General features: G+C 37.0%; 1 protein-coding gene and 1 long non-coding RNA gene across 4 annotated transcripts; one reads left to right on the top strand and one right to left on the bottom strand.

The window, feature by feature from the left end:
* The first annotated feature begins 6212 nt into the window (after window positions 1–6212).
* Window positions 6213–20499, top strand: LOC113640951 (nectin-3-like). Of its 3 annotated transcripts, none has more exons than XM_027143504.2 (8): window positions 6213–6349; window positions 15021–15362; window positions 16699–17004; window positions 17163–17271; window positions 18177–18322; window positions 18803–18914; window positions 19011–19059; window positions 19154–20499. In XM_027143504.2, exons 1-8 carry the CDS (start codon window positions 6286–6288, stop codon window positions 19154–19156), a joined length of 1131 nt encoding a protein of 376 aa, XP_026999305.1. In that variant the 5' UTR covers window positions 6213–6285; the 3' UTR covers window positions 19157–20499. The 3 variants fall into 3 exon arrangements, with proteins under 3 accessions (XP_026999305.1, XP_026999304.1, XP_047671376.1); XM_027143503.2 differs by having other exon boundaries at window positions 19149–20499; XM_047815420.1 differs by lacking the exons at window positions 6213–6349; window positions 15021–15362 and adding an exon at window positions 16138–16298 and having other exon boundaries at window positions 19149–20499.
* LOC125141537 lies at window positions 19654–23417 on the bottom strand. Its single transcript, XR_007140955.1, has 2 exons — window positions 22932–23417; window positions 19654–19802 (listed from the first exon to the last, which is right to left on the bottom strand). It is a non-coding gene; the product is annotated as an uncharacterized LOC125141537 (long non-coding RNA).
* Window positions 23418–26179: the final 2762 nt, after the last annotated feature.

The raw sequence follows: 26179 nt of genomic DNA, 5'->3' as shown, positions 1-26179 counted from the left end.
AAAAAGCATTGAGATGTATTACAGGAGCAATTAAAACAACTCCAATCTCAGCATTGCAAGTGGAAACAGGAGAGTACTCATTAGAATTAAGACGCCAAACATTAGCTGTCGCTTACTGGATCAGTTTACAAGGGCATAAACATGAACATTATACTAAGGCAATTATTGAGGGGAGTTGGGAGACTATAAACTTAACAGGAAATGGTTTTGCTTGGAAAGCAAAGGAGTGGGCTTCAGGAATGTCCCTAGATAACATATAATTTTCATTAACAGCAACTATTTCCCCAATAGCCCGTGGATTTTTAGACAACCGGAAGTTGATTTATTAATTCATGAGATTGTTAAAAAAGGAAATATTGATATTAAGAACTATACAATTGAATATATTAGAACAGTCTATTTTTCATTTTTTTCCAATTTACACAGATGGATCAAGAAACCCAGAGATAGGTCATACTTGATCAGCATTTTATCCTGAATTTAAAATAAGAAAATATCGGAGATTAACTAATGGGACCTCAGTATATACTGCTGAACTGGTGGCAATTCAGATGGCACTTAGTTGGGTGGAATAGGTGATGCCAAACAAAGTTGTGATTTGTTCAGATTCTATGGCATCACTTATAAGCCTACTAACATATCAAACAGTTAAACCTGATATTTATGTAGAAATATTGAATATTTTGTATAGACTAAAGCAAATTGGAATAATAATTAAATTTGTGTGGGTACCAGCTCATGCAGATATACCAGGAAATTAAAGATCGGATAGAATGGCAAAGGAGTCACTTAGACTGAACTTCCCCCATATCGCTGTTGCATTAAGTAAGATGGAAGGGAAAAGTATCATTAAAGAAGCTTGTAACCAGAAATGGCAAATGAATTGGAATGAGTGTAAAACGGGAAGGCATTTATATTATATACATAAAACCGTAAGACAAAGGAATATGATACTAAATTTAAGTAGAGAGGATAGGTTATTTTATCAAGACTAAGGATGGGACACACTAAACTCAATTTTACACTTTACATTATAGGGAAACATGGTACGGGACTATGTGAATTATGCCAATAAAGGAAACAGTTGAACATGTGCTGGTTTTTCTGCCCCAAGTATGATCTGGAAAGGAATGAGTTAATAAGAGAGCTACAGGGAATAGGTTGCAAAGTATTTACAATCAATAGCCTATTAAACATAAAGCCTGGATCCGGAAAAATTATAAGGCTAGTTTTAAAAATTCATGAAGCATAGTGGTCTTAGAAATAGAATATAGGCATCTTTTGACATACTTCTAGACTGAAATCACTTCCAGCACAGGTGGTGGCGGTATGCACCGTAAAGTATGCGACCCGCCAATAAATCCAATGAAGAAGAAGAACATGACGCACTGACGGGTGTTCCTGGCTGGAGGACCCGGAACAGGCGGAGGGCGACAGCTGGATTGTGACTGGAGCACTGATGGTAGGAAGTAGCATAGATTCATAGGAAATGGAGGAAGAATTGGCTGATGAGGATAGTGGAGGTAATGCAAGTAATGAATGGAAATTGGTAGAAAATCGGAAAAGAAAGAAAAATTGGGAACAAATCTCAGAAACGGAAAGTGAAAAGGGAAATCACCAGACAAGAAGGAGGAAAGAGGAGTATAAAGTTTTGCTGAAGTTTGCTACCAAGTCCGTAAATGTCATAAACCCATTGAAATTAACAAAAGCACTTAAAGAAATATTAGGAACAGTTGAAAGTATAAAGACACTGAGGGATGGCAAACTGATTTTGTTCTGTACAGATGATAAACAACAAAAAACGGCCCTGGGACTAAAATCACTACTTGGACAAAAAGTAGTATGCTCAATCCCAGAAGAGAAGACTTGGGTTAGAGGTGTGATAACAGGGATCCCAACTGATGTTTCAGCTGAGAAAATCTTAAGGAATATATCTGGGGCAACAGTAAAGGATGTCAGGCGCTCAAGTGCCTTAGAAATAATGAGAAGACTGACAGCCTCTCAGTAATGTTAAACTTTGATGAGAACAAATTGCCTGAGAGAGTATATTTAGGCTTTATGAGCTACAATGTCAGGCCATATGTTCCCAAAGTACCCAAAGTAATTGAAAGAAGGACAATAGTACCACAACAAAAGGCAGTGGTGAAAGAGCAAAGTAAAGACAATGAAGAGATTGTTGATAAAGTCTCATTCGTAGCATTCATAGCAGAAGTGGTGAATTGTTCCACCCAAACTGAAAGCAGGACAGAGAGAATTAAAATCACTATTAGAGCTGCAGAAAAGTACTTGGAGTTAGAAGAAGTTACAGTAGATATGATAAATGAAAAGCTTAAGTCACAAACAGTAATCATTCCGACAGAAAACAGTCAAACATGTGGTGGTACATAATGGTGTTAACAATAATGCAATGGAATGCAAGAAGTTTAATTGCCAATGGTCAAGAATTCAAAAAATTCATCACAAATCAAGAAAATAGTCCGGACATCATATGTGTTCAAGAAACATGGCTGAAACCTCAATTAATTTTTTAATTCATGGTTACATTTCAATCAGAAAAGATAGAAACAAAGGAAATGGTGGTGGGGTAGCAACATTTATTAAACAAGATATTGGGTATAGAAAAGTTGAGGTAAATGGAGAGCAATAGGTTGTAGTGGTGGAAATATGGGAAGGTGTATATAGTATTAGAATAATTAACTTTTACAATCCATGTGACAGGTTAAGTAAGGATAAGCTAGAAAATATTGGAGGAAAAGGAAGTAATAAAGTAGTGTGGTGTGGTGATTTTAATGCCCACAGCACATTATGGGGAGTACAAACACAGATAGTAATGGACTGATTGTGGAAGACATGCTCGATTGGGGAGGATTAGTGTGCATCAATGATGGTAGCTATACAAGAGTTGATTTGTCACAAGGAAAATATGCAATATTAGACTTAACTCTAGTCTCTGAATGTTTAGCAAGAAAATGTGATTGGAAAGTATTAAAGTTGGGAGTGATCATTTCCCTGTCAACAATACGATCGGTTTAGATGTAGCACAAATTGTGACGGAAAGAATGCCGAGGTGGAAATTTAAATCAGCCAACTGGGACAAATTTAAAGAGGTGTGCAGTAACAGAATGTCAGAAATTAGTAAGTATATGGACGATGTAGAGGATTTAAATTTTAAGATATGTGAAGTTCTTCAAAGTATAGAGGTAATAGATAAGAAGAAGGCTGGTATCAGGAAGAAAGCCGTCCCATGGTGGAATGAGGAGTGTAGTGAGGCAATTAGGAAAAGGAATAAAGCGTTTAAGAAAGTTAGAAAATCATTCAATTATAATGAATTTATTCAGTATAAAAAAAACACAGGCCATAGTGAGAAGAGTAATACGGACATCTAAGAGAAATTATTGGAGGTAATTTTACAGCAATACTGGGGAAGATATTGAAATAAATGAAGTTTGGAGTATGATGAGGAAATTGGGAGGAAAACAAAGAAATAGCAGCATTCCTGTTTTAGTATATAAAGATAAACTAGTCATATCAGACAGCGAAAAAGATAACATACAGTTGTATTATTTATTTTTATTTTTATTTTATTTATTTCTTTATTTCTTTCTTTGTTTATTTCTTTCTTCCAAACCATTACGCGCTCCACACTCCAGTCCAGTAGGTGGCGGAAAATGCACCATCAAAAAAAATCAAAAGAAGAACAAGTGTGTTGGGCAAAGAAACAAGACAATTAAATGATGTGTTATGATGTTCAGGATTTGTCTGAAAATCCAGTCGTCGGATCTCCCAGACAGAGAGAGCGGCCCGGGAGACGGAGCGGAGAGAGGCGGAGGGCGACAGCTGGATTGTGACTGGAGCGCTGATGGTAGGAAGTAGCGTAGTATCCGGAAGCGATCCGGAAATGGAGGAAGAATTGGCTGATGAGGATAGTGGAGGTAATGAATGGAAATTGATAGAAACTCGGAAAAGAAAGAAAAATTGGGAACAAATCTCAGAAACGGAAAGTGAAAAGGGAAATCACCAGACAAGAAGGAGGAAAGAGGAGTATAAAGTTTGCTGAAGTTTGCTACCGAGTCCGTAAATGTCATAAACCCATTGAAATTAACAAAAGCACTTAAAGAAAAATTAGGAACAGTTGAAAGTATAAAGACACTGAGGGATGGCAAACTGATTTTGTTCTGTACAGATGATAAACAACAAAAAACGGCCCTGCGACTAAAATCACTACTTGGACAAAAAGTAGTATGCTCAATCCCAGAAGAGAAGACTTGGGTTAGAGGTGTGATAACAGGGATCCCAACTGATGTTTCAGCTGAGAAAATCTTAAGGAATATATCTGGGGCAACAGTAAAGGATGTCAGGCGCTCAAGTGCCTTAGAAATAATGAGAAGACTGACAGCCTCTCAGTAATGTTAAACTTTGATGAGAACAAATTGCCTGAGAGAGTATATTTAGGCTTTATGAGCTACAATGTCAGGCCATATGTTCCCAAAGTAATTGAAAGAAGGACAATAGTACCACAACAAAAGGCAGTGGTGAAAGAGCAAAGTAAAGACAATGAAGAGATTGTTGATAAAGTCTCATTCGTAGCATTCATAGCAGAAGTGGTGAATTGTTCCACCCAAACTGAAAGCAGGACAGAGAGAATTAAAATCATTATTAGAGCTGCAGAAAAGTACTTGGAGTTAGAAGAAGTTACAGTAGATATGATAAATGAAAAGCTTAAGTCACAAACAGTAATCATTCCGACAGAAAACAGTCAAACATGTGGTGGTACATAATGGTGTTAACAATAATGCAATGGAATGCAAGAAGTTTAATTGCCATTCATTCATTCATTCATTTTCTACCGCTTTATCCGAACTTCTCGGGTCACGGGGAGCCTGTGCCTATCTCAGGCGTCATCGGGCATCAAGGCAGGATACACCCTGGACGGAGTGCCAACCCATCGCAGGGCACACACACTCAGTTTAATTGCCAATGGTCAAGAATTCAAAAAATTCATCACAAATCAAGAAAATAGTCCGGACATCATATGTGTTCAAGAAACATGGCTGAAACCTCAATTAATTTTTTAATTCATGGTTACATTTCAATCAGAAAAGATAGAAACAAAGGAAATGGTGGTGGGGTAGCAACATTTATTAAACAAGATATTGGGTATAGAAAAGATGAGGTAAATGGGGAGCAATATGTTGTAGTGGTGGAAATATGGGAAGGTGTATATAGTATTAGAATAATTAACTTTTACAATCCATGTGACAGGTTAAGTAAGGATAAGCTAGAAAATATTGGAGGAAAAGGAAGTAATAAAGTAGTGTGGTGTGGTGATTTTAATGCCCACAGCACATTATGGGGAGTACAAACACAGATAGTAATGGACTGATTGTGGAAGACATGCTCGATTGGGGAGGATTAGTGTGCATCAATGATGGTAGCTATACAAGAGTTGATTTGTCACAAGGAAAATATGCAATATTAGACTTAACTCTAGTCTCTGAATGTTTAGCAAGAAAATGTGATTGGAAAGTATTAAAGTTGGGAGTGATCATTTCCCTGTCAACAGTACGATCGGTTTAGATGTAGCACAAATTGTGACGGAAAGAATGCCGAGGTGGAAATTTAAATCAGCCAACTGGGACAAATTTAAAGAGGTGTGCAGTAACAGAATGTCAGAAATTAGTAAGTATATGGACGATGTAGAGGATTTCAATTTTAAGATATGTGAAGTTCTTCAAAGTATAGAGGTAATAGGTAAGAAGAAGGCTGGTATCAGGAAGAAAGCCGTCCCATGGTGGAATGAGGAGTGTAGTGAGCCAATTAGGAAAAGGAATAAAGCATTTAAGAAAGTTAGAAAATCATTCAATTATAATGAATTTATTCAGTATAAAAAAAACACAGGCCATAGTGAGAAGAGTAATACGGACATCTAAGAGAAATTATTGGAGGTAATTTTGCAGCAATATTGGGGAAGATATTGAAATAAATGAAGTTTGGAGTATGATAAGGAAAATGGGAGGAAAACAAAGAAATAGCAGCATTCCTGTTTTAGTATATAAAGATAAACTAGTCATATCAGACAGTGAAAAAGATAACATACAGTTGTATTATTAATTTTAATTTTAATTTTATTTATTTCTTTATTTCTTTCTTTGTTTATTTCTTTCTTCCAAACCATTACGCGCTCCACACTCCAGTCCAGTAGGTGGCGGAAAATGCACCATCAAAAAAAATCAAAAGAAGAACAAGTGTGTTGGGCAAAGAAACAAGACAATTAAATGATGTGTTATGATGTTCAGGATTTATTTACCATGTTTTTGTCTGCCGCTTTTGTTTTTTGCCAGCATTAAAGGTATGGGCTCCTTCTTTATCTGTTAAACAAAAGTATAATTGTATGGGTTGAAAAAATCTTTCAGCTAAATTGAGCTAAAATAGCACCTCTGTCTTTGTTTTCCATGTAGATTAGATATTAATATAGAAACCCATCAAGGCTGTCCATTATCTCAGTATTTATTTATAGTTCTTACCAAAAAAAACCCAAAATGATATTTAAAAAAAACTAAATGTGTTTTATACAGTTGTGCTGCTTATTAAATATATGATAAATAGTCAAAAGGTTTTTCTGCGTGAGAAATACGATGTGTGGCGTGAGAAAAGACCGAACTGAGTGACTGTCACTCTCAATGTGTGACACTTGAACGCCCTGCATGACATTAAAATTTATTTATATATTACTTTTTATATTAAATTTATGATATATTACTTGCCGGCTGCAACAAACCAAAAATGCGTCTGCTTGTGTGTCGTGTTTCGCAAGTCGGCAGTTATGACGCATATTTTGAATTAACCACTGTTTATTTTAATGTTACAAGAGCATCATGATCTTATAATTAAGAATGACTTTTTTTTTAACTAACTAAATAAATAGTTAAATTTAAATTCAATATTTAACTTCCAAATCTACAGGGAGCCGCAGCAGAGGGATGCCGACCCCTGCACTTAAAATCAGGGATCAGAAACTAGGGTGCTTTCACACCTATAGTTCGGTTCATTTGATCCGGACCAAAAGCAAAAAATTATACATTGTAGCTTTTTAGCAGTTTTGGTTCCTTTTCACAATACACTAGTGATGGCCAGTTCGTGAACGAATCGTTCTTTTGAACCAGTTCTTTTTAGTGAACTGGATGAACCGGTTCACCAAATCGGACTGATTCGTTCTAAACAGTTCGCGTCTTGAATCAGCGCTGATCCACAAGTTACTAAAGTTACTCACTTTCGGTCATGCCTGAAAGTCGGTCCGACTCTAAATAAACTAATATCCCGGAGTATATGTAACTCCTGTACACTGAACTGACATGTTGTGCTGAGAGTACTGTGGGCGCGAGCTGTTAATACTGCGCATGCTTGAATAACTGAACCGATACAGCGAATCACCAGTACAATGAACTGAGAACTGTTTCTTTCGGACGCGTCCGAGAACCGATGACCTAGTACAGCGAATCATCAGTACACTGAACTGGGAACTGTTTCGGACGCGTCCGACATACTGTTGATGCTGCGCATGCGTGAACCTTCATAGCAAATTATACATATTGGGATATGCATAGTAACTAGTTATAGGCTATTAAACATTTTTATAAAAAAAATCAATATATGTCAGTTAATTTTACTATTGACTATTGTGCAGGTTAGTCTGTATTTTTATATGCCGCTTTTTGTAAATTGATGAAGATTAGTTTATTAACTTTATATCTTTGACACGTAAAACATCCACGTTTGCACATAAATGCCTGTACTGCGTGTTTTAGTTGCAAAACTTAAATGTAAGAAACGTATTCAACTAAAGTTATGATTACAAAGAACTTTTCGATTGTGTTAAATTGATTGTATTAATATCTGCCGGCAGCGGGATAATGGAACTTGCGTCATTACGTCATTGTGAATGACGTCATTACGTCAGGACGTAAAAGAACTGGTGAACTGGATTTTTGAACTGGTTCATTAAATCGAACTGTCCGAAAGAACCGGTTCGTGGAAAAGAACCGAACTTCCCATCACTACACCACACTGATCGTTCTGTTCCGCACCAGTTATCACATGCAGTCATGTGATAACATCCACATCACTCATTGTCCACATGTCTTTGAGCGTATTTCCTAAACTGCTTCTCGATTGGTCAGAATAAACGTGCGGGAAATTTCAATGAAACTCCGGAAGTAAACAAAAAGGAAAATTCAGCATACAGTACACCATGGAGAGACGACTGCACGCTGCAATTATGTTCGTGGCGCTGGCGTCTTTTAAATCTGTGGTGTGGAGACATTTCGGTTTTTCACTTTTTTCAGCACCGAGATAATTCCCGACCTCTATGAAAAGACATGCAACAGTATTGTGTACAAATTGGCTCAAGCACAGAGCCTGACCACAGATGGTTGGACCTTGCGGGCAACCGTGAGTTACCTCACTGTAACTGTTCACTGCATGTCGAATTGGGAAATGAAAAGCGCTGTACTCCAAACCCGTCCCCTGTATAAAAGTCATACAAGCGCTTATTTGGCAGAAGAGTTGACAAACGCAGTGAATACATGAAAGTTGAGGAGGCCAAATATGTTACTTCCAGTCACCACAGATAATGCTCCAAATATTATGAATGCAGTTAATGAAGCTGATGGGCTGGGGCCACAGATAAGTTGTTTTTGCGCATGCTGTAAACGTAGCAGCCAAGAAAACAGTGTCAATCAACACAGTGTCCTGCCTCCTGGGGAGGGTTAGAAAAATAGTGACTTTTTTCACAAAAGCACCAAAGCCCACCATGTTTTGACTGTGAAGCAGGAGATGTTAAATGCCCCGACACAAGTTAATTCATGATGTCACAACTCGGTGGAATGCAGTACATGACATGTTGGAAAGATACACAGAACAGCAGCCTGCCGTCTATTCTGCATTACTGGACAAAGATCTGAAGCTGTCTCTCAAGAACATAACCATGTTGAATGACAGTGAACAGAAACTGGCAGAACTGTTTCAGGTCCTCACACCACTGAAAACAGTGACAACCCTGATGAGCAGTGAAACAAACGCCACTATGTCAATGATCTTTCCTCTGAAAGAGATGACACTCAAATCCATGTAACCAGGAGACCAGGACACTGCAACAGTCAAAGAAGCCAAAGCAGCCATTACAAATGACCTGGCAAAGAGGTACACTGACCCTAATCTTCATGATTACCTCCAAATGGCCACAGCCCTTGACCCCAGGTCTAACCCTCTGGAGTCTGATTTGCCGCCGGCGCCCAAACATGCTTTTTTTTCAGATGCCGGCAAAAAGAGCTTAAACTGCTCTGTCATATTTGATCAACATGTCAAAGTAATACATCATTTAAATTTGTAAAGGGTCTACTTTCATTTGTGTATGCTCAATATATAAACAAAACGTTGTATTTTTTTTAAATGATTAAAATAATCAGGGTGCGCTGTCTGTCACCTTTGTCTGCGTGATCTTCTTTTAGAAACACGTCATTAAAAAGCACTGAAACTTGGCCAATATCTGACACACGGAAATAAAAAATATATCTTTAGACAGCTTAAATTATGTAGTTTTAGAATAAGTCTGTGAAATAAATAACATATGTTTCCAATGAATATAAATCATGTGAAACCAAGTAGAGGCACAGAATTTCTAGCTCAGGTCATTATCTGATAATAAAAACACAAAGGAAACACATTATTTCTTGTAGTACTGTACTTCTCACTCAGATCCTGGCTCAGTGATCCACAGCTCATTATGAGAGATGGTTGTGGTTCTGAGCTGTGTGTGCTTATATGTGTAATAATTATACTAAGGGATCATTCTCTTTGATGCAAAGTGTCTAGTGGAGAATCCTGTGCCCTCCACAGAGGACGACAATCCATCCTCTCCCCCTCCCAAGAAGAAGACAGCAATGTCAGATGTATTTGGGGAGCTTTTCAAAACTGAGGAACAGCAGCGTAGGCCATTTGCCCAGATCATTGAGGAGGAAGTTACCACATACAAGTTAGCAGACAGTATTCATGTGGATGCTGATCCATTCATATGGTGGAAAACAAATGAATGCAAGTTCCCCCATGTACCTGTAGCAAAAGCTGCACAACAACACCTCTGTGTCCCTTTTTACAGAAGAACCTCAAAATACAGGAATAGATAGCTGACCTAAGTGAAATTGCACTTTACATTCTGAATGAAGGATACTGTACTGGAGTACTGTTAAGTTTAATTAAGATGGTTTATTTATGTTCACTGAAGTACAAGTATGTTCATTTGAAATGGTCAGTTTATGTTTACTAACTTCACATGTATGTTTATTTTCAAAATTTAGGAATTTATGTTCCCCAGTTTGTACATGGGCTACCAGCAGCTGTGAGATGTCAGTGTTAATTTTAAAATAAAAAATGTTTATATTATACAAAACACTAGGAACCAGTGGAGTTTTCTTTGCTTTTAAGTAAAATAAAGGAGTATTGCAATAAATCATTTTTATTTGTTTCTTCTTAACCTCTTACTCTTCCTATTGCCTAAGCATAGAATAACAAAAAACACTTTTATGTGTTAAGCCATCAGAACAGAACCGAATCGAAAACCGTGGTTAAAAAAACCGAGGTACTGTATGTATTGAACCGTGGGCATCTACTCTCCATGAACAGTTTATTAGGAACAACATACTAATACTGAATGTGGTCTACTTTTGCTCTCAAATCACCTTTAATTCTTTCTGGCATGTATTCTGCAAGATGTTAGAAAATGTTTGCATTATTCATTTTCTGAAAATTGTTCAGCTGCACTTTAATACAGTGAATCACCATTTCTGCCACATCCCAGACCATCCTTAAAAATATTCTTGTTTGTCATAACCCAACCGACCGTGCCAATTTAGGACCGACTCAATTTTTTATTTTTTTTGCTTTAAGTTCAACCAACTTGGCGGTTGTAAATTTGCGTTAAGACCGACCATTTTTTTTACTCTTCAAACAACTAATACAAAAGCAATAAAATAAAATTTAACGGGTTCAGGCACCATAAAACATCTAAAAAAATCATTAAAACAGCTTGACACCGCTTAAACTTGGCACAAAGTTCTGGAAAAACTGCTCAGCATCAAAATGAGGTTTACAATGATAGGCACGGGTTGAAGACCCAGTCAGTGACGTCACGATATGCTAATTTGTTTAAAGTCATACCTACGAAATCACCATCACCAAAATGGTACTTTTTTTTTTTTTTTACATTGAAACTTGAAAAAAAATTAAAATATATAGACCTACCTACCGACCTTTTTTTTTTTTTTTTTTTTTTTTTTTTTTTTATTTTTTTTTTTTTTTACTGTTACTGCAAACCAAAATATTTTTAAGAATGGCCCCACTGCTGATTTATTGGATTTAGTGTTGGTGACTGGAAAGACACCGAACTCCTTGTCATTGTGACACCAGATTAAGGTTTTTGCTCAGGCAGATGATCAGCACCAGTACTCAGAAACAATCACCAAACTATTACATTATCTCCACCAGCATGGAATTTTGACAAAAAAAAAATTCTGACCTTACTATAGGTACATAGGTTATACTATTATCCTACTATAGGTGTGCTTTATTCGAAATAAAAAAATCTTCAAATCAGACTTTGTTTTTCAGTCTTTAGATGTCCACTTTTAGTCTAGAGAGTCCATGCCAACTGCAGCCTCGGCTTTCTGTTGTCTGACAGGAGTGAAGCCTGTCATGGTTCTGCTGTTGTAGCTCATCTGTTTCAAGGTTTGATGTGTTGTGTAGTCTTTTCTGCTTCCCACAGATGTACGTATTGATCTGAATTACTGTTGCCTTGTCCATCTGAAAAACCGCTGCACACCTGAATTTTTACTTTTTTTGCACCATGCTGATCAAGTCAGGTCAAGAAGCTTTTATTAAACATTTTTAAACATTATTCTCATGTTTGCAGTATAGAAAATGCATCATTTTGAGACTTTAGAATATTAAACTTCTTATCAGTTATGAATTAAGTAACAGTACTATGAAGTAGATTAAATACATTTAATTATGCATTGTTTATAAGCACTGGTGGTTTGTCTAAAATGCATCACATGAGGATCTCAAATTCTCATGTGATAAATTTTATTTGTATGTTGCTTTCAACAATAGATACTTCCTCAAAGCAGCTTTAAAAATCCAGATGATATTTATATTCCTTATGAGTGAGTAAGGTTGTGCCTAGAAATACTCCATGAGATGTTGTGTGGAAGAAAACTTCAGAGGCACCAAACTCAAATGGGAGCCAATCATTTTCTTGGGGGAAAAAAACAGGTATTGGGTCTATAATCCATTACAGAATTCAAAATGCTGTTTCATTAAAACATTTAAATGGCTGAGACTAGATAAATATGAAAATGAAACATCAGGCTGTTGACAGTGCATGCGGTTGTAAACTAAGACAGATCTGATTACTTGAACTTGAGCGTACATGGGTTTTTAATGGTTTTCACCACTGCAGAATGTTATAGTTGTGCAGTGTGAAGTTCACTGCTCTAAAGTCAAACCCTACCATCACAACAAGTCTACAATGTCTTCACTGTTCTATAAATAAAACTTGTTCTAAATCACATGAGTGATCAGGGTCAGACATACATATTAATGAAACATATTCACCCAGAGATCAGTTAAACAACATTATTTATTTATTTTTGTTATTCTTGTTCATGTTTTTGTTTTCAGTTCCTCCTGTTGTGACTGTGGGCACTGATGTTCCTGCTGTTGCTGGAGACACTGAAGGGATTTTAGCGACCTTTATTTGAAATAAAAAATTCTTCAAATCAGACTTTGTTTTTCAGTCTTTAGATGTCCACTTTTAGTCTAGAGAGTCCATGCCAACTGCAGCCTCGGCTTTCTGTTGTCTGACAGGAGTGAAGCCTGTCATGGTTCTGCTGTTGTAGCTCATCTGTTTCAAGGTTTGATGTGTTGTGTAGTCTTTTCTGCTTCCCACAGATGTACGTATTGATCTGAATTACTCTTGCCTTGTCCATCTGAAAAACCGCTGCACACCTGAATTTTTACTTTTTTTGCACCATGCTGATCAAGTCAGGTCAAGAAGCTTTTATTGTCATTACAACCATATATAGCTGTTGCAGTACATAGTGAAATTTCTCCAGGGCCATGGTGCTACATAAAACAAAGACAGAGTTAAGGACTTAGTATAAATAAAATGAATTGCATCTGTGCAACCTGTTGCAAACAGTGCAGGACAAAAGACAGTGCAAACAAAAAAAAATACAAGACATTACACAAAAGACAATACACAAAATGCAATAAACAGAAACATCCATCAATCTGTTTACATGCTGTTTTTGCACACATTTTTGCTCTTTGCACATGCTGTGTCACATTTCAGCTGTTTGCTGTTTACAATACCTCATGTAACTGTAAACAGCAAACAGCTGAAATGTGAGACAGCATGTGCAAAGAGCAAAAATGTGTGCAAAAACAGCATGTAAACAGATTGATGGATGTATATTGGAAGTGTGTGTATTTGGTGTAGGTCTGTTCAGTCCATACAGTTTATGTGCATGTGTGTGTTGTGCTCAGTACAGTTCAGTTCAGTTATTGAGAAATCTGATGGCTTGTGGAAAGAAACTGTTACACAGTCTGGTCGTGAGGGCCCAAATGCTTCAGTACCTTTTTCCAGACGGTGGGAGTGTGAAGAGTGTGTGTGAGGGGTGTGTGGGGTCATCCACAGTGCTGTTGGCTTTGCGGATGCAGCGTGTGGTGTAAGTGTCCATGATAGAGGGAAGAGAGACTCCAATGATCTTCTCAGCTGTTGTCTCTATCCACTGCAGGGTCTTGCGATCCGAGATGGTGCCATTCCTAAACCAGATAGTGATGCAGCTGTTCAGAATGCTCTCAATGGTCCCTCTGTAAAAAGTAGTCAGGATGGGGGGAGGGAGATGTGCCTTTCTCAGGCTTCATAAGAAGTAGAGACGCTGCTGGGCTGTCTTGGTGATGGAGCTGGTGTTGAGTGACCAGGTGAAGTTCTCCGCTAGATGAACACCAAGAAATTTGGTACTCTTGATGATCTCTACAGATGATCCGCCGATGTTCAGTGGAGAGTCGTCACTCTGTGCTCTCCTGAAGTAAACAATCATCTCTTTGGTTTTATCAACATTTAGAGACGGGTTGTTGGTTCTACACCAGGTAGTTAGCTTCTGCACCTCCTCCCTGTATGCTGACCCGTCGTTCTTGCTGATGAGGCCCACAACAGTATCATTAGCGAACTTGATAATATGGTTTGATCTGTGCAACTAACAGTCACAAACTCCTCTAGCGATGAGCAGTAAATAGAAACAAGCAGAGTTCTTACACCATTCTATGTTGATGAAAACACACACACCACCACCGCAATCCTTACCGCACAGAGCTTCTAAACCCTTGCCATGTAGTGCGTTCGAGTCAGATATAATCCAGTTTATTGTCCAGGGAGCAAACATTGGAGAGTAGAATGGATGGGAGAGCTAGCCGGCTAGGGTTTGTTTTTAGCCTAGCATGGACACCCACCCGCTTACAGCGCTTCTGCTTCCTTGCGCACCAAGTCGAGGTCGTGAAACCTTTCCAGCACATCATCGTGGAGGTTGGTTTTTGCACGATTTCTGTATTTTATAAGTTTCTGGCTGTTGTATACATGAACACCGCTGTCTCTGGTTTCCATGTACTGGTATATCTAATAAAGTGACTGGTGAGTGTATATGAACTTGAACACTGATATGGCTTTGGTAAAAGTTTCTGAGTGCCCTTAATTGACCCAGCCCATGCTTGAATTGCATTACTCTTGAGATATTTGCTAAAACTCCACTAACCAGTCAGCCTTCTTCTGAATTCTGGTTGGTTCTTGGCAGAGTAGAGGTGCACAACACACCATTAGCTCTCTGGAGGAAAGCAACAATTTGCTCATTCTCATGATGTGAACATATTTCTTTGTTAAAATATTCTCCTTTTCTCTTTTTTAAACACAGCCATAAAGGTCATTGGTCGGGATGTGACTGTGACAGCAGGAGATGATGCGCAGTTATTCTGTGAAGCAATCGAAGCAACAGAGCCTCTAACAACTATTAGGTGGCATAGACGAACAAAGAAAAAGCCGACAAATACAGATTTTCTGATTATCACTGCCAATGGCAAAGAAGAACATATAAACGGACTTGGGGACCGAGTAAAATTTGCAGGGAACTTGGCAGTACTGGACGGCTCAATTCTTCTAAGTAATGTTACTCTTTTAGATGAAGGAATCTACACCTGCATCTTCAGCGTATTTCCAAGCGGGTCATATAAAACAGAAATTCGTCTCAGAGTACAAGGTAAGATTATTTGTAGATCAAATCAAAAATGTTAAGGAAATAAAATATATTCTTCATTGTTGTACAGACTTATTCTTGTGAATCGATTTAACATTCAACACCCTAGTGTAAGAAACCAAACTGGGGGTCCACACAGCCATGCAATACATCGTATTTGGTACTCTGGATAATATGTTTCAGAGAGACCAAGGGGTATAAAAAATTATACATTATACAATGTATAGAAATGTTTTTTAAAGTCAAGCATTTTCATGACTGTGTCAATTGCATGTCCATTATCTTCAATAAAATGAATCTCAAACTGCAAACCAATTAAAAGAATTTGGTTAATTTTTTTTTTTTTTGCGTCGTGCAAAAAAGAACAAGCTCTTTGTGAGTCTGGCCTGGATACAGAGACTCAGTCAGCCATTCAGTCACTCAACCATTTAACACAACAGTGAGACTCTGTGGCAGGACACCAGTGGGTCAGATCTGTCTTGAGCACTGAATACTGAGCTTTTAGTGGGTTTTTTGAATTTTAATCAGTTGAAAATGGAACCTGATGACCCATCTTTTAGCAATGCTCATGTTTGCAGTATAGAAAATGCATAATTTTGAGACTTTAGAATATTAAACTTCTTATCAGTTATGAATTAAGTAACAGTACTATGAAGTAGATTAAATACATTTAATTATGCATTGTTTATAAGCACTGGTGGTTTGTCTAAAATGCATCACATGAGGATCTCAAATTCTCATGTGATAAATTTTATTTGTATGTTGCTTTCAACAATAGATACTTCCTCAAAGCAGCTTTAAAAATCCAGATGATATTTATATTCCTTATGAGTGAGTAAGGTTGTGCCTAGAAATACTCCATGAGATGTTGTGTGGAAGAAAACTTCAGAGGCACCAAACTCAAATGGGAGCCAATCATTTTCTTGGGAAAAAAAACAGGTATTGGGTCTATAATCCATTACAGAATTCAAAATGCTGTTTCATTAAAACATTTAAATGGCTGAGACTAGATAAATATGAAAATGAAACATCAGGCTGTTGACAGTGCATGCAGTTGTAAACTAAGACAGATCTGATTACTTGAACTTGAGCGTACATGGGTTTTTAATGGTTTTCACCACTGCAGAATGAAACAGTGTGAAGTTCACTGCTCTAAAGTCAAACCCTACCATCACAACAAGTCTACAGTGTCTTCACTGTTCTATAAATAAAACTTGTTCTAAATCACATGAGTGATCAGGGTCAGACATACATATTAATGAAACATATTCACCCAGAGATCAGTTAAACAACATTATTTATTTATTTTTGTTATTCTTGTTCATGTTTTTGTTTTCAGTTCCTCCTGTTGTGACTGTGGGCACTGATGTTCCTGCTGTTGCTGGAGACACTGAAGGGATTTTAGTGACCTGCACTGCAGCCAATGCAAAGCCTGCAGCAGAAGTGTCGTGGAGTCTGGGTGCTTTAAACAACACGGTGAAAGTACAAAATAATGTCACTGTGGACTCTGAAGATAGATACACTGTTAAAAGCAACCTGATTGGAACTGCATCTAAAGATCTAAACCAGAAGAAGTTTCAGTGTGTAGTCACACACCCTGGCCTAAAGCAGAAACTGGAACTGAGTTACACATTGGATATTCACTGTAAGATGACAAGTTCATTATTTTTCCTGATAACTATTTACTGAAACAAAAGGAATATGTGGGAAGTCAGATTTAACACAAAAAATATTACACCTAATTCTGTTTTACTGAATGGTACATTGTGTAAAGTATTAACGTTTCTTTCCTTTTTCTCCCAGATCCTCCCCAGGTGGTTTATATTAGTTCAGCAGGTGATCAAGGGGAAACCCGTGAATTTCTCTGTGATACAGACGCTAATCCAAAACCTACAAACTTTACCTGGGGCAGGTAACAGAGATGAGTCTTCTTTGCATGTTAATCATAAAATGCCACAGTAAGGTACATGAACCATATTATATTTACAATAATGCTGCACCTGCTCATAGTACTCTTAACAACAGACATCAGCACAAAGAAGCTTTATTTAAACACAGATATAGTTTTTGAGTTGCCATGAGAAGCAAAATTCAGTACTTAGATATTTAGCGTACATGAGGCATATTATATGGCTTATCATATAACAGGTGCAGCTTTGTTGTTAAAAATGTGTGTGAAACTTGAACACAAGCCTGGTTTTGGATTTCGGTTTAATGTTTGATGTTCATGTTACCAAGACAGCCATCAGTGTTGTTTGTACATGGCTTTAAGAGTTATAGCAAATAAAGTTAACTTAACTTATATTAAATAGGTTTTGCGTTTATCCTAATGTTGATTTGTGTGAGTTAATAATCTAATCTGTATATGTTTAATAATGTGATCTGAATCTAGCCTTAAAGTCAGACCACTCTGTTCTCTATCACTCCAATGGCTGATGTATTTCTGATATTTTCTTTGGTCATATGTTCCTGATCTTTACTGCAATGTTCCTGTGGATCCTATCCAATTACTATCCAAATTCACAAAACACTCCACATTTTCTTCACGATCATGGTGATATTTTGTATGAAGTGTGTCTTCAGTACATAGCCTAGTAGCATTAACATTGCTCTAATAATGTACATTTTATCACCATTGAGGAATAGAACAGTTTAAATGCTAACAAATGCCTTGAGTCATATAAGTGTTATCAGTAAAAACAGAATTTGCAAAATAAGCATTTTGAAGCCAGCTTTTCCGACAGTATGATGTTTAGTGTAGTTTGTGCTGTTTATACAATCACACTTACCATTATTTATCAAATACATTTTATTTAGATTTTTTCCATTGAGCAAGACTCGTTCCAGTGGTGTTAACAGACTGGTTGTTCCGCTGACCCCTGGCAGTAACGGACCTTACTATTGTGTGGCGTCTAACCAATACGGGGAAGCTGTTGGTTCCCTCTATATGCATGTTGAAACATGTAAGTATGTATATTATTTGTCCTTCACTGGAACAGTAAATAAATGCTCTTGATAGTTGACACAGTTCACATATACACACAGTTTATTTATTAAACATAACTACGTCATCCTTCAACATTTATTCAATAATGTGTTCGCATATGTACACCTACAATAGCTGCATTGGATTATTATGTGCAAAACAGCATTATAGAGAATGCATAGACCGCATATAAACTGAGATTATATCAAGTGTGTGTGAGGCCTGATGGGTTGAGCTGAAAAAACTTACACAGTCTGGTTGTGTGGAACTAAATGTTTCAAAGCTTTTTTCCAGATAGCAGAAGTGTAAAAAGAGAATGTGAGGGTTTGTGGGGTCATCTACAATGCTGTTAGCTTAGTGGATGCAGCATGTGGTGTCAAGTTTAAGATAAATTATAGAAATCTTGATGTAGTGTGTTGTGTGAACTAACTAAAATACTTTCTCTATGGCATTGCAGCTACAGAATCTAAAACCTGTTGGACTCTGTTCATCCTGACCCTCGTTGCTGGGGTTTGCTGTTTTCTCTTTTGGAAATTTGAATTGTTTCAGCGTATTAATAAAATACTGCGGTGAGTTTTCTCATTTTACCAATCTAGTAATGAGAGCAGATTATAAACATTAAATGAGTTGTTAAAGTGAGTTGCTTATTTTCTGTTTTCACTCAGGCGTGATATCGGTCAACCTGTGCGTACGGAATCTCCAGATCGGGCAGAGGTCTGTGTGAAATCCTTTATTACAATCTCTATGGTCTTCTTTTGCTCGCCTATATTGGTGATTACATGGAAGATGTTTTTTTTCTTAAGGGCAGTAATACATGAAACAAACCTCTCTACTGGGACCATACCTTGGCGTGGTGGAGGGGCTTATCCTCCTTCAAGTGAGGAGAAAACCAAATGGTCCCACAGGTTTTGTCACCTAATGGTCCATTTTATGTTTGTTGACTGATCAAGCCAAGTCAGAGGAGTTCACATCACTTAATCCCACTCTGATTCATCCTGAGAGTCAGGACTGTTTGCCTCATTAGATTTCAGTGTAACAAAACATTTTTCTCAGTTTGCCTGTAAGTTTGGGTAGATTTACTAGTCAGGATTTCCTCTAGGTTTGCGAGCAAGCGTCCCCGATGCCCCACAGCGCAACCCTACAATCGCTCTGTTTAAAACCTGGTCATCCAACACATGCTAGATATTTGTGGTAAATTGTTGACAGCTGTGTCCTTAATATTTAATTATAGATTTATTTATGTTATGTATTAAATATACAAACACACACATAAGCATACCGACCTTTGCAGTGTTTCAGAGTTGTAGAGAGCGTTGAGTTGAGGTTTCCAGTGGTGTATTATATGTATGGCTGTCTTGATGTTACATTGTAGGAAGCAGTATTAGAAAATATCTCTGATGTCTGAACCTCTGATGAACAACCCAGAGCCTTAACCAGTTGAGCCACCACTGCCCCAACTAAATTGAAAAGTAAGTAAGAAAACAAGTTGGCTAAGTAGAATGAAGTAAAATCTTGTAAAACTATTTTTTCTATTAGTCAGAAAACGAGACTGAGATAACGATAGATGAACTGTTGCTTAATGCATGCAGGAATCATCAATATTACCCAAGCACAGAGATTGGGGAGCTAAATAAATCACTTTGAATGATTATATACATAACCAGTCTACAATGTTTTGCAAATACATCCACCGTATATACCACTCTAGGTGTGTATGTGTGGAGTGGACACACCACAAAACCTGTTTCAGTAAACACTGCATATGTACAGTAAAAGCATACTAATTCATACAGTGGCTACTGCTAATAAAAACTATAGAATAAATATTAAACTCTGTAATTATTGCCATAAGAAAGTTATATGAAAGTAAGCAACTTACGGATGTTTTGAGATTAAACATGGAAAGACTGGCATCATTCTTTTATTAGCACTCTTACAATGTGGTTGGATTAGTATATCAGAGACACCTTTCCTTTCAGAGTAATACAGTCTTGAAACTCTTACTTTGTTCTCAGCAAACACTTTTATAAAGGCATCTTTGTGGCAGCTAATTATAGTTTTTGTATTTGAATGGTATTAATTGTTCAAGTTTGTGATGTTGTATATTCTAGTGCTCTCTGTGCGCTCTGAAATAAACCTAATCTTTAGAAATCATTGAGGAATTCTGCTTGTGTAATTGTAATATTAATAAAGTTAAGACTATTATACTGAGAAACACATGTTCAAGAAATTTAGTAACCTATTTCCAAATGAGGACAGCTGCTGAACACTACAAATTATAGACAGTAACTTGTCACAGTTAACTTGGCTACAGTGGTGCAGATTCAATACTAATGATGAGTTACAGTGTCATGATTTATACATTTCTGTGTTTAAGAAACATTTTAATTAAGTCTAATGTGGAAATACATGATGTGCTGCCAGGAAACATAAGCAACAAAATCTAGGACACTGCGAAATGTCATATGAGGAAATGTCATATGATCTAGTGTAATGTGACTGTGTGTAAAACTAATCTGATGCCTTGCCTTGTCTAATGAGGCAAAGACCATTTCTAAGCAATAATAGAGAATATTATAGTCATGTGTTGGGTTTCATAGATTCCAGTTCCTTCATTTTATTTTTTTATATAGTTTAATTTGGACATTTATTTAGGTTTTTATTGTAGAAGTTTCCTGTTATTATTGTGAACAAGTCCTACTTGAATGTGTGTGGACAAGTAAGACCACAAAGAACTACACTTTACCTAATTATCCTGCTGTTGGGTGTCAACTGGAATACAGTGTGCTTTGCATGGCTCAATCAAAATAAAAATAAAAATAAATAGTTGACAACATCATTTAAAGAACTTGAATATCAGCTTGATTGAAATATTCATTGCTGGATTGTTTTCACGGTTTGAAGGTTGAGGTCCTGTTATGGATACTGAGTTTAGGATTTTGCAGGGTGGAGGTTAGTGTAGCACAAGTTACACCCAAAGAGCTAACGTGCCAGCCCAGGCCTGCATGACCACTGCTTTAGACGGAACATTAGAATAAATGTTGGCCCACCAAAGCAAGGGCCTTTATGGTAGCAATATATTTTAACTTAAGTCTTTAACTTTACATTCTAAAGCGTAAGTCAAGGCAAATATTTAAAGTGAAAGTGAAGTGACATACGGCTAAGAATGGTGACCCATACTCAGAATTTGTTCTCTGCATTTGACCCATCCAAAGTGCACACACACAGCAATGAACACACTGTATATAACAAACACACTGTATGAAAGCACTGTATGCATACACACTGTATGAAAGCAAAGTAAAAAATATATACTAGAAAGCAGGGAGTTGGTCTGTTTTTTTTTTTTTGTTTGTTTGTTTTGTATTTAAATTTTTTCAGAATGTAACAAAAGAAAAAATCATTTTACTGTATGTCTTATTTACTAAGGTTAGGCCTTTTATAAACAACTTAGTTGATGCCAGTGTAGAAAGAAGTGATCAGGAATTAGGGAAACATTATAAATCAACAGAAAAAACAGGAAAAGTCATATGATCTAGACTAATGTGGCAATGGTCTAGGTCTAATCTTCTGATGGTCTTGTCATATGATTTAAAACCTATAAACAATAACAGAGAATATTATTGTTGTCACATGGTGTTTACATGGTCTGTGTGTGGTTTCACCTGTAAGTGCTAGTGGATTTACGAATGTGGCCATGCTGCCCTAAAGTCCAGTGACCTCTCTCTTATTAGGAAAATCGCAACAGATTCCAAAAATAAGATTGCACATGGAAAATATAAATAAAGATTGTCTGTGTTTCACAAGACTGCATAGAAGAATCAGCATACTCATGGTTACACTTACTCACAAGTAATCTTTGTCATGGGACACATTGCAAATGAACATCATGGGTTATGCCTGCAGCACAGAGAGTTACTTTAGACTACAAATTTGTCTTTGAAATGAAAAGATAAATATGAGAGAGCTGAAATTCTGATACGGATTTTCATTTCCAGTTCAGCTATCTAGATTTGTTAAACAACTCTGAGGATGTCACCTTTAGTGGCAGATCACCCAATTTTTATTGAGCAAAAATCCTGGCACTCTTCAGGAGGCAAAATGCTGCTCAGTTGGTTTAAGGTCTGACTCAACCAGTCTAAAACTTTGACAGTGTGTTTTGGGTCATTGCCTTGATGCATGATTAAGTGCTTTTTAATTAGATTGGATGCATTTCTCTTTAAAATTCCCAGACAATGTTTCTGTTGCTACCATCAATAGTTTAATCATCATAAATAGTAGTAGTAATAGTCATAATAGTCTTTCCATCACTTTGGCAGAGGTTCAACTATAAAAGAAGTTTCCTTATTTTCTAAGATCCAAAATGGCTTGTTTTTCTCTTATAGACAGCTCTCAGGTCTTCATGTTGGTTTATCTCTTTTAATAACAAATGTAGAATTCACAAGTCTCAAAACCAAATCAAAAATGACATTCTACATACTTAACTTCAGTAAAGTGCACATTCATCAAGTGAGAAAATACACTTAAATTGGCTAATTATACATAAACACAGTTATATACAAAAAAAATAAAAAATTAACACATACCTCATTGGCCTCTCTAACTCAAGAGGAATAAACTTGAGTTTTAACTGTTTCTTCTTCTTCAAACAAAAAACAGCAATATTAACTTCTTTCAAGTGCAACTTGTACAGACATCACTAGCGCGTACCTCGTGCGTCTTTTCTGCATGTAGTACCCGGAAGTGTTCTCGATAGCAACATTTCGGGGGGCACTAAATGCAGAAGTGTTCTCGATAGCAACAATCAAATAATTCCCCAATGAAACAAAATTATATGTTCCCTCTTGCCTTTCTATGGCTTTAACTAATAACATAAAATAAATTAACACCTTTATTAACATAATAAATGTCACCTTTAGTGGCAGATCACCCAATTTTTATTGAGCAAAAACAGTGTTGTAATGTAACGGAGTAAAAATACTTTGTTACTGTACTTAAGTACAAATTTCACGTATCTGTACTTTACTTCGCTATTTAAATTTATGTCAACTTTCACTTTTACTCCACTACATTTCCTAGATAAAATGTATACTTTTACCCCGCTATATTTCCACTAAGCATCTTCGTTACTCATTACTCGTAAAATAAAATCAGAAGAAATATGTGCGACTGCAATAAGGGAGGTTTGGCGAATCACTGCTCCTAGATTGCATTACGCAGCTCCGCACTGTATTTCAGCGTAATGTTGCCAAAAGGAGGGGGAAGCACAACTGAAACCTCCATGGAAGCACCTACTGGACGACCTCCCGATATCGTAGACCAGGGGTCGCCAACCGGTCAGAGACCAAGAGCCACATTTTTTACTGTGTTACCGCAAAGAGCCACATCATACACATGGGCACACATGAACATCACCTTTTTTTCCCTGCCATTTTGAGAGCGAACTTGACACAAATTCTTTACTCAAATGATCTTGCTCCTACTGGGAAACTTTGAGGTATTTTCATCCCACTTTTCGTGTTTGACAAAAATACCGTATTGAACTCAAGCGAAGCGAATCATCAATAGTTTAATCATCATAAAAAAATTTTCCTCCACACTTTGGTCTTTCCATCACTTTGGCAGAGGTTCAACTATAAAAGAAATTTCCTTATTTTCTAAGATCCAAAATGGCTTGTTTTTCTCTTATAGACAGCTCTCAGGTCTTCATGTTGGTTTATCTCTTTTAATAACAAATGTAGAATTCACAAGTCTCAAAACCAAATCAAAAATGACATTCTACATACTTAACTTCAGTAAAGTGCACATTCATCAAGTGAGAAAATACACTTAAATTGGCAAATTATACATAAACACAGTTATATACAAAAAAAATAAAAAAATTAACACATACCTCATTGGCCTCTCTAACTCAAGAGGAATAAACTTGAGTTTTAACTGTTTCTTCCTCTTCAAACAAAGAACAGCAATATTAACTTCTTTCAAGTGCATCTTGTACAGACATCACTAGCGCGTACCTCGTGCGTCTTTTCTGCATGTAGTACCCGGAAGTGTTCTCGATTAGCAACGCTTCAGGGGGCACTAAATGCAGAAGTGTTCTCGATAGCAACAATCAAATAATTCCCCAAACAAAATTATATGTTCCCTCTTGCCTTTCTATGGCTTTAACTAATAACATAAAATAAATTAACACCTTTTATTAACATAATAAATGTCACCTTTAGTGGCAGATCACCCAATTTTTATTGAATGTAAGAGCCACATGAAACTGGGCAAAGAGCCGCGGGTTGGCCACCCCTGTCGTAGACGACCACCCTGACGATATTGGTGAACAGGGGAAAGAAGATAACGTTATACACCCGTGGCCGTATTTGCAAGAAATGTTCCTGTACATTGGAATGAAAGATTCTTCCTACCGGATTAAGTGCCTCTTATTCCTACCGAAAATCACTAAAATTTAACTTTTTACTTTTACTTCAAATACTTAAGTACATGAAATATCAGAAAATTACTTTTGATACTTAAGTACAGTAAATATCAGATACTTTAAGACTTTTACTTGAGTAATATTCTCAGAGCCGATCCTGACCTCCCTGGGGCCCTCTGTGTGTGGAATGAATAAATACAGCAAAGTGAGTGAGTGTTTTCTCACATACTGGTGGTATACAGTGATATGTCGTTTATTTTCACTCTGGTCCAAATGCCAGGGCTTTGTGTTTCCATGACGACTGACCAGAAAAGACGCACGTGACATCATGTTTACACGACTCCCGATTGTTAAAATGCGTATCAAATGAATGATAAACTTTACCAGCAGGAACACACGTACGCACTACACAGGTACGCATTTTTTTTTTGCCGTGCTGCTGTTTTTGTTTCACGCTTTAGCAGTAAATAAACAACTGCATGCGTCCTGCGGAAGAACATTGAAACCGGCACTACTTCTCTCCGTTTATGACTATGGACGAGTCACTCAGGTCCTGGGCTACTCGACAGCAGTGACGACAATAAAAATTGTAGGGGTGCTGAGCTCTTTTTTAGCCTCGCCCATGCTACACAGTAAACATTAGCACGTGCTGTAAAATGAGGCAGGGAGGCGGGGCCTTGCGTAATTTGCGGGGCCCTACGCAACTTGCGTAGTGTGCATATAGGGCCGATCGGCTCTGAATATTCTAAAAGGTAACTTTCACTTCTACCAAAGTCTTTTTCTAGTACGATACTTGTACTTTTACTCAAGTATTGCTTTCTAGTACTTTATACAACACTGAGCAAAAATACTGGCACTCTTCAGGAGGCGAAATGCTGCTCAGTTGGTTTAAGGTCTGACTCAACCAGTCTAAAACTTTGACAGTGTGTTTTGGGTCATTGCCTTGATGCATGATTAAGTGCTTTTTAATTAGATTGGATGCATTTCTCTTTAAAATTCCCAGACAATGTTTCTGTTGCTACCATCAATAGTTTAATCATCATAAACATTTTTTTCCTCCACACTTTGGTCTTTCCATCACTTTGGCAGAGGTTCAACTATAAAATAAATTTCCTTATTTTCTAAGATACAAAATAGCTTGTATTTCTCTTGTAGACAGCTCTCAGGTCTTCATGTTGGTTTATCTCTTTTAATAACAAATGTTATTAAACATTTAATAACCCCCCCAAGACTAGACAGTGAACCAGTATCCTCTTTCCATTATTATTTTTGAAAAAGTCTTCAAAGCGCTTCTATAACTCACTCTGGATAATCTAATTTGGATAATTTGCATCTGCCACAAATTTATATTTACAAATTGAATGTATTAATTTCAATAGGATATTTTGCAGATTGGTGAATAGGGTA

The sequence above is a fragment of the Tachysurus fulvidraco genome, chromosome 6 (genome assembly GCF_022655615.1).
Source record: "Tachysurus fulvidraco isolate hzauxx_2018 chromosome 6, HZAU_PFXX_2.0, whole genome shotgun sequence".
In the NCBI taxonomy this organism is placed as follows: domain Eukaryota; kingdom Metazoa; phylum Chordata; class Actinopteri; order Siluriformes; family Bagridae; genus Tachysurus; species Tachysurus fulvidraco.
The sequence above is the reverse complement of the archived record's forward strand: the minus strand, read 5'-3'. Positions and strand labels throughout refer to the sequence as shown.